Source organism: Apaloderma vittatum, unplaced genomic scaffold (assembly GCF_000703405.1).
Source record: "Apaloderma vittatum isolate BGI_N311 unplaced genomic scaffold, ASM70340v1 scaffold9513, whole genome shotgun sequence".
Lineage (NCBI taxonomy): Eukaryota > Metazoa > Chordata > Aves > Trogoniformes > Trogonidae > Apaloderma > Apaloderma vittatum.
In genome coordinates, this window is record NW_009706437.1 from 56,556 (window position 1) to 65,945 (window position 9,390).

Below are 9,390 nucleotides of genomic sequence, written 5' to 3' on the forward strand. Positions count from 1 at the left end.
TTCTCCTAAACGTGACTTTTGCTAACCGGCATGAATATATAACTTCACACAACCAATCACTGATTCCACACATATTCCAAGTCTTTTTTAACACTTACAACAACATATTTGCTGAAACTTTTAAAATTTCATAAAGCTTTGTTCAAATAAAAATAGAATCAAACTGAAATTTCCCAAACTTAAAATTTTAGTAAAGAAAAGTCAGTATTCTTGAATTACTAACTCAAGATTTATTGAGAACATGTTGTCACTAAAGGACACTGGTTATTGGAACCATAGTGCTAACTGACTAGACTCCACATGTTTTTTAGGCATGCAAAAATGCAGAACGGTGCTTCTTGCAAAGCCTCCCAAGCATTTACATAAATGAGATCCTGGACTGCTGCTAGGAATTGGGTGCCCACTATTTGTTTTGTTTTATTTAATCTTCCCCCCACCTCAGATATTTTGGGGGTGCTTGGTGGTGTTTTTATTTTTTTTTGGCATCTAATCTCTCAATTAACTTCACCCCCTTCTAACTGAATTAAGAGTTACTAGGTCCAATATTTCAATGCCTATTTTTCAAATGAAAGCCCTTTACTCTTTCAAACTTTAGTTTCCTAAATTTCAGGTGAATGAATCTAACTTGAACACCATCAAAAGTTCCCTGCTCCTGTAAGTAAGACTGAAAACAAAAATTAAGGCAAAATATTTTCTCTACAACAGAATTTGAAATCATATTTGATTATAGGTAAATAAATGTCAAGATTAGCTTCACTCTGAAGTCTACAGATAAGAGCACCATGGTTTTGTACTGTTTATAAATCTGCCTTCCCTTTTGATTTGGCACTCATTTAGAAAATAGCACTCTCATTAAAAGGTGAGGAAAAGCTCATGTGTACAGTGTTTAAAATTTGAACAGATTACATCAACTCTACACAAAACACTGGCTGCCATGATTCCAAATCTAATGATCAAGACGTTTATTTTTAAAAAGGTATTTGAGTTCTAAATGACTAAACCAGTGCTTAGTAACAAAATTTTTATGCACTGTACAGAGATGTATTTTCAAGTAAAATCAGAAAAGAATGACATCCTAGAACTACTTACTCAGAGAAACTGAGAACAAAATAGTTTTCTTTTAAGGCAGAAGTTCAGTTATATACCAGGTTAAAAGACACCACAATATTGACTAAAACTAACTCATTCAGCATTTAAAAATTTGCATTCATAACTATTAACTCCTGTGCTGGCTAGAACTAATGATGTTCCAGGAAGCCCAGCTGGAGATATGGTTATCCTTGGAGGCTAAAGCTATGCCAGAGCGAAGTCAACCTACTCGCTATTTTTTCATTATTAAACAAACTGTGCTCATTTATGTTAGTAAGTTATATAAACTATCTAGAAAGAGGAACTATGAAATATTGACAATGATAAAACAGATTTTAAAAAGCTATAATCGAAAAAGCTAGAATACATATTTAGAGGAATTTCAATGCTTAAAAACTGATTCACGTATGTTCATCCAGTCGAAGATTAGTGTATTAAAAAAAGGTAAGAAAATACTTTAGTGTTTCAGTTCAAGTGCACTTGATTCAAGTACAGCCTGAGGGTTGACTGATATAAATTAAACATGGTCACTGCCTCAGCAGCTAGAAGTACAGAAAAAAATGTACGTGTTCACAGGATAAATAGAAGTCTCTTCTCTTGAGGAAAAAAGAAAAAAAAAAAAAAAAGGCAAAAGGCGGCTATCTCACTCCAATACGGGATGTCATCCACTCCAAGCCTTGGCATAACCTGAAAGATAAGAGATGTTATATTGGCACTTGTTCTAGTTCAATATTTTAAAAGTATTTTCTACTTCTTATGTTTAAAAACATCTATGTAAAATCAGTTGGAACTGGGACTGAAACTTGAGAGTAAGTAGTGTTTTAAGCTGTCTACTTAGGCCTTAACTACAAGAAGATGGTCAAGCATGCTTTTTATTGAAACTTGGCACTTCCAGTTTTTTTCCTCGTATATCTAAAATCCACTATTCTTAACATGCTTACTCACAAATATATACAACCAAGTAAGTTTTTCTTTTTCTACACATTTCCCATGAAAGACTACTTACTTGAAAGACAGACCTTTACATAGTAACACCAAAAGACGTGGACAGGTATCAGACTGAATTGGTTCCTGAAAGGGCAATGTATCAAGAATTCCAAAACCCCATGACAAAATTAAAAATATGTTTATATTCAACACCAATAACACATGGGATCTAGTTTGCTTACTCACTCAATTTGCATCTGTATTTAAAAATCTTCTATTTCAGAAGATAGGCTTTCTTTTGAGGTTCTAGGGATCAAGCAACCAAATTTATGTCATGTTTTAGCTTTACCTTTCTGAAGTACATTACTCATATAGGGCTAATCTCCCTAGACTTATGTCAGATCTTCCATCAAAATTATGTTTGAATGCTTATCAAAAAATCCAAGGTAAAAAAAAAAAGAAAGAAAGGAAAACACCCCATCACCACCACCTTAGAAGCTTATGGCAGATCAGAATATAAAGGAAGATGAAGTAGCTTATTTCTTTAACTACACAGACACACAGAATGAGAGGGTAGCGCACACAAAGTAAACAGTTAGGCCAACAGCTACGTATTTGCATGGTGGGCACTTTCGTCGTGGTGTTTGGGTTTTCTTTTGTTTTTAACAATAAGCTGAAAGACTTTCACACAAATTGGGAGTTTGAGCCATAAAAACAAGGAAAAATCTGAAATATCCCTTTCACTGTAAAGATCAAAAAACATGTTCTTTCAGGAAGTCCACATTGGCGTCGATAGGCTTCTAACTCAGTATTCTCATTTACCATATATACTACATTAAAAAGTAAGCATTTACCCTTCTCCTGTCAAAGCACAACAGGACTGAATGTGCCACGGGTGATCCTTTATGGAACTAAGCGTGAGGTATGTGGATATCTCAGCAGCTGTCATGCAACCTTTCATGTCCTGCTTATTTGCAAAGATGAGAACCGCAGCCTTCCGTAAATCCTGGAAATAATTTAGAATATTCATAATAGTTAAAGAACTAAAAGGCTACTACATTAACTAAAGTTTTTAGAAGAACTCTATTCAAACTAATCTACATGCATGGAATTTTAGCAGACACGCTGTACACACTGTATTAAAAATTAATTACATTAAGGCTGAAGAAACCAATTTATTCAGAATTGTTCTCCAACACAGAGGGTCAAAATACAATGTATTATATGATTACGCTTTTGGTCTCGACCACATATTCATATGTTATCTAATGAAAGTCTTGTCAAAAATGTTTCCTAAAGCTCCAAACCAGTAGAATTATTACTGGATAAACGTTCCAAAATCTACATTAGATACTATTCAAATGAAATTACTAACAACTTCATTAAACAAGTTTTAGTGATTAATGCAGTAACAGTTGAAGGAAGCTATTCAAATTCTTGTAAGTTTTATCCTATTGTTCCAAAAAGGGAACTCTAATCATGTGGCAACAGCTTTAATAAAAACAGAAACTAATAAAAAGCTGGTTTGTTTCTGAATAGAAACTAGGATTACACACAGTAACGAGACCAGAACTGGGATGTACAGTTTTAGGAATGTAGAAAGGTAAACAAACGCAATATTCAGGAAGCTGACAGTTGTAATTAAGTATTCAACACATTTAAATGTATATTAAATTTCGAGACTATTTGTCCATCAGGAGAAAAAAAACCCAATCCTTTATGGTCCAAAGCTGAAAATTCACTCCTAAAAGTAGTCCAGTCTAGGCCTATCAACTGTTATCAAGTGGTGGTAGATCACAATCTCAGAGTTTAGCACACTCAAAACTATTGAATTACATGGGAAAATTTCACCTCAAAAAGTTGTCTTTCCACCTTCTTGGGTAGTATATTTGCTCCTTATTACCAGATTCAGAGTACATTAATTATAAAGTAAAAAACTCATTTAAAACAATGTAAATATCTCGGAGAAATGAACTCCACAGAATTACTTGTGTTGCACTAAATTCCTTTCTTTCAAAAATAAAGGGAGATATTTAGATTTTAAACAACTCTTATTTACCTTGAGAGTGATCACAGAAGTTTTTTTTACATACTTTAGGTAATCTAATACAGAACAGTCCTCAAGAAAATACATAAAACTACAAACAAGATAATTCAAAAGGAAAACGAATCTAATATATCCATAGTATTAGATATACTCCTTAATTTTAAGGATTAGAACAGTAATACTCAGTTACATTGGTATGAAGTTTTAGATACTTTACAAGTTGAACACTTGCAGAGTGACTTGGCTACAATCAAGCAAGCCCTAATAGAAGTGCTTCATAGTAATTTTCCTGTTTATTTATAATATGCATGGTTTTAAAATGTGACCAACATGCATGCATATTTAGGCTCAGAAATATTTTTCTGAGAGTATAATTTTTGTTGACGTGGGAAGCATGTAATGTTATTTGACTGTTCACAATAAAAAAAATCCCAAACTATTATCCTACCTCATGAGCCAGCATTCTATAAAGCTCCTCTTTTGTAATAGAAAGTCGCTCTCTATCAATGCTGTCAACAACCAGAATGATGAACTAGGGGAAAAAACAATAGTACAGTATGTAAGTACAAAGACTAAATTACAGAAAGTATGTTTTCAAGAGGCCACTACCACAAGTCTTTCCAGAAGAGTGACACAGACTTTCAAAGTACTCCAGAAAATAGAACAAGGTTTATTGTTACAGTCTTTTGCCAGGGCCTTGGGAATCATACATGAAGATTCTAGCTTAAAAAAAATATAAGAAAAAAAAAGGAAAAAAAATAAGAAAAAAGGATTGTGCTTGTACATTTCAGCACTGCTATTAATACCCACTTTCAAGTACCACAATGAAATCTCCTTGGTGGATTTTCAGCTCCTACATCATAGACAAAGTAGCGATGTAGGTATGATAAGCAACTATAGAGAGTGGACTCCAATTAAAACGTGGATGACAAACTTGCTACACAGTCATCAATAAAACAACTATTACTGTCCACTAGTATATTCAGAAAGCTATAAAACTGAAAAAGAATGTCTCTATTTTGAAATGGACATTTTTTAGCAATTCAGCATCATCACACTCACAAGATTTCAGAAATGTTGTTGCAAAGTATTACACATCAGATCTCAGAAAGCTATGTACCTGTAGAGCTCAGCATTACATTGTTACACACCACTTTAATTTTTGTAATGTGAAGGACCTGTGCAGTCAGCCTCTCATTTAAAACTTTGCACCCTTCCACCCAGGCTCTCGAAGACGGTGACGGCGGTGATGTTACGCTTCCTGCTCCTGCCAGGCACATCACTCTCATGGCCACCCACTTGTGAGTCCTGAGAGACTGCTCGGGTATCACGCGTGGGAAGCAAATGTCACTCAGTTTTACCCCACTCTTTCTACCCCTTGTTTTGTACCTTCTATTTTATAGCCTTATACTAGACAGGAAAAAAAAGACAGGCCACAGAGTAGGTAATCCTCAAGTAAATGCTTGTAAGCATTATACAACAGTATGTGTATGCAAACCAAAACAATTGATCCGTGTTTAGCGCTTGCCCTGCTCAAAGCGTGCTTCAAGCACTGCTAACAGAACTGAGGGTGGGAACAGCAAGTAGGGAGATCAAGCATGTTGTGATGAAAATTATGGACAGAATATGAAAAAACAAATATACAATTACACAGAACACATGCTGCACTGGAGAGGCAACCAAGAAGATTACATTCACCTGAAAGACTCCATCACTTCTCTTTGCAGATGGGAATAGCTTTCCATCCCTCTTCGGTTTTATCACAGCTCTTTTTTTGTTTGCCTCCCCTCCGTGATTTAACTGTGAGAGCTCCCTCTCCTCTCCTTTCAAATCTTGCGCTAGAGTCTGTATTAACATCCTTTCTGTAATAATACTATCCGACTCTTAAAACAGAATGGAAATTAGCCATGTCAAGTTGAAACTAATTTGGACAGGTAAGCGCTGAAGAGCTTATTTGTGGGATTTTTACATTACTCTAACGATCTTGTTTGGATTGCTTCAATTTACAGATAAGAAAAGAGAGGAAAAAAAAAAAAGAGAGCTTAATAAAAAGTAGGATTAGAAGTCACCACTATAATTTTCCAACATATGCTCCAAATCACTTTGCCTTATAAAATTAAGGAAATTTATTGCTTATTGAAAACCACTAAAGTATGAAAAAAGAAGTCAATTTAAAGCTGCTGTGACTTCGAGATGTCTAGCAGATGAGGAGGAACAGTAAAGGAATTATTAATATCAGGGAGGCTAGGATTAGCATACTAAATAGACCTCTTTTCTTCCTCAACTGTTTCCATCAGACAAAGCTTCTAAGTAAAGGGAAAATTCTTTCCAAGTACTACAAAGCACTGGATTTCAAACAGTTACTAGCTAGAATATGGTGAAGAACATCCCAAAAGGATCAAAAAAAAAAAAAGAACTAACATATGCATCTCCCCAAATTCCAAAACCAAAGATCGTCAAGAGACAAATGTCAGGAACATATTGCTATTGTACCAGATAATGCTGGTGAAGTCTCTTCACCCTCATGTGTAATAGATGTAGACATACTTTTCTAGATAAAATGAAGTTTAAAACACTAGATGAAGGTTGGGATGTCATTGCCAGGCTTTCAGCATGTAAGAAATTTTGAACATCTATGGTGGATCCCCCTAAACTCCCCTCTCTCAAAGAGAAGTATAGGACAGAAGATCTCATTTTACAGGAGAATGGAATACTTTTATATAATATCTACATGAGATCTCTACTCTTAATAGAAATGGTAAGAAAACAAGTAAAAAATCTTTTACATCAATGTAGAGGTCTCAAAATGAGGCTACAGAGATTTCATGTAACTGTTGCGTTGATAAACTTTTGGCATCAGAAAGACTGGCATAAAAAAGTAAATCCCCAAAAGGAAACTGTTGCCAAGTTCTACTTTGGCTTTTCCAGCAGTGACAGCTTTTACCAGTACCTCATGAGTATTGCACAGGTAGACTTTACTTTATTGTTCAGGTAAAAGCCACAAGCTGATAAGCTTTTTAAATACTGATGCCTAGAGAAAGTTTAATTCTTTATCCTTAATTATCGTTATTTCAAAACCATGTCAGACTAGATGTACAGAAACTAGGTTATCCACTGCAAATCTGCACCAAATTTGCAGAGTAAGTTGCAAAACTATTTCATCTACTAAAAAAACCCATGCAAAATCCCTGTTTGATCTGAAACGTATTTTGATAAGTCTAGGATAAAAGTTTAATTTCACAGTTTATACCACAGATCAAACAACATTACTTTAAAGCATACAGGAAAATTACTTAAAATAATAACAGAAAATTGGCTGCACACCAGAGACACCTTACACTTTTTGGGTTTGTTCTTCCTCAAAAGAATTTAAAAAACAATATAGCTGCAATCTTTATAGAGGTCTTCCAATATTCCTAATAAATAAATAAATAAATTTAATTTCAAACAATCTTCTTGAATAGATTTTGAAGCAGCTTCTCATACCTCCGTGTTTGAATAATAGGTATTCCACGATGACCGTAACGATTCTTGTCCTCCAATATCCCACATTAAGAAATGAGTGTTTTTCACCACTATTTCTTCTACATTGCTTCCTATGGTTGGAGAAGTATGAACCACTTCATTCATTAAGCTAAAGGAAACAATATCACACCATAAAGACCAGCCAGTAAAATCCACAGCATCTGTCACAGCTCAATTATAACAAATGTGTTGTAGAAAATGTAAATATGTGTAACTGATTATTTTAAAAGTAGGCCTATTTCAAAAAGCTACACACCTAAATTAAAGATATAGAGCAAATATTTAAGAGCAGTTATTTAGCAAGAAGATTAGTTCAATCTGAATTTTGATTAAAAACTGTGGTTTATGTAGTTCTGTTGTGCTCTTGTAGCAGACACTGTAGATATGCTTAAAGACATCAGCAATGAAAATTGAGCACATAAAAGGCTTATGACAAATGGATAAGCATCTAAGTTTAAGAGGCTTCTCTTTTTAAAGGACACTCTTTAACAGATACTTAAAATGCACTTGTTTCAAAGTAGAAGGTGATATTCTTAGGATCCTAAATTAGGGGAACTGTGAAAAATACTAAACAATATAAATTTATTAGAGCACTCAACTTACGAATTCAATATTAAAACAAATTAGAAAGCAGTGTTTGTTTACATAGCTGAAAAATTCTCAGTTCTACCTTTAAACTTTGTCAAAAGTACTTAGGAAGTACTTATGGTGCCTTTGCATCCAAAGATACTCACAGTAATTTGGCTACACCCTCCTCCTGTTCCACAATTATAACAGTAATTATGTTCCTGCCAATATTCTTGAATTCATCACAGATATGTGTGTAATGCTGGCAAGATTTGAGTGCAATGGTGTTACTGAAAATATTTAAGGTAAGACCCAGGAAAAATGAAATACTATTTTGATGAGGCCTCTCTCATAAATTTTAGACACTAGAATCAGGAAACATCTAGAAACCTTTACGAATTTTTGCTGAGTGGCTAGAATTTCCATTAATTTAAAAATCACTTTATTCTTTGCAGTTCTTGGTGACAGGATTGCTTCTATGCTTACAAATAAAGGTATGCTTTGATGGCAAAAGAATCTGCAGTTCATTTTGTGCTTGTATGTAGGATTTTGTTATTAAATGTACAGTTTAATTTTAAAACACTACAGTTCCTTCACTATTTAATCTGTGTAGAAAAATGTGATCTAGAACCCTAGAGATACTGCCAGTTTGCAAAGCTGAATTTCCTACGATTAAACAGTGATAAATATTAAAATTTAAACAGAAAAACAAAATAGTTAATATACTTACAATTGGTAAAGAATAGTAGTCTTTCCAGCATTATCAAGTCCCACTATGATTACTTTGTGCTCTGTATATACACAAAAAAGCCAAGAATAAATTAGTGAAAAAAGTGATTATAATTTTCGTTATTCCCTGTTCCTTACTGAAGAAATCAACTGCATCTTTGTTTTACTTCAATAGCTTACATAGAATACTGGTGACTTCAGGAGAGGGGAAAAAAAAAAAAAATCCAAAGTTTCATCTTCCCCAAGAATACAGTTTTACGGAAAGTCAGTACTGCAAGTCTTCATAAACTAACGGCTGCTAATATGATCAGTTCATTTAAAAAAAAGCAAAAAAACCCAAACCCCAAACCAACTTTTAGAAAGAAAAGCACAACAAAAAATATAATTCTTAGCAGTGTATCATCTTAAGAACATCACCAAACATCCAAAGACTGCACAAAATATTAGTCTAACATTTAATGCTCAATAATCAACATTTGTTAAGGGTCGACCATCATTTGCACAGT

The 9,390-nt window shown here is 34.0% G+C and overlaps 1 protein-coding gene across 1 annotated transcript; it reads right to left on the bottom strand.

The window, feature by feature from the left end:
• Positions 1 to 1,164: 1,164 nt before the first annotated feature.
• Positions 1,165 to 8,974, bottom strand: LOC104269037 (ADP-ribosylation factor-like protein 5B). The gene is made up of 5 exons (XM_009865795.1): positions 8,886 to 8,974; positions 7,550 to 7,697; positions 4,512 to 4,595; positions 2,871 to 3,022; positions 1,165 to 1,776 (listed from the first exon to the last, which is right to left on the bottom strand). The coding sequence occupies exons 2-5, from the start codon at positions 7,691 to 7,693 to the stop codon at positions 1,728 to 1,730; spliced, it is 429 nt and encodes a 142-aa protein (XP_009864097.1). The 5' UTR covers positions 7,694 to 7,697; positions 8,886 to 8,974; the 3' UTR covers positions 1,165 to 1,727.
• Between the last annotated feature and the right edge of the window lie 416 nt (positions 8,975 to 9,390).

What these genes read in the sequence shown, in the direction of transcription:
- LOC104269037 (XM_009865795.1), bottom strand. Translation starts at nt 7,693, where the DNA reads ATGAATGAAGTGGTTCATACTTCTCCAACCATAGGAAGCAATGTAGAA. An exon ending in CCTATTATTCAAACACGGAG is followed by an intron (nt 4,596 to 7,549) that starts GTATGAGAAGCT and finishes TTTTTCCCCTAG; the next exon opens with TTCATCATTCTGGTTGTTGA. An exon ending in TGTGCTTTGACAGGAGAAGG is followed by an intron (nt 1,777 to 2,870) that starts GTAAATGCTTAC and finishes CTTATCTTTCAG; the next exon opens with GTTATGCCAAGGCTTGGAGT.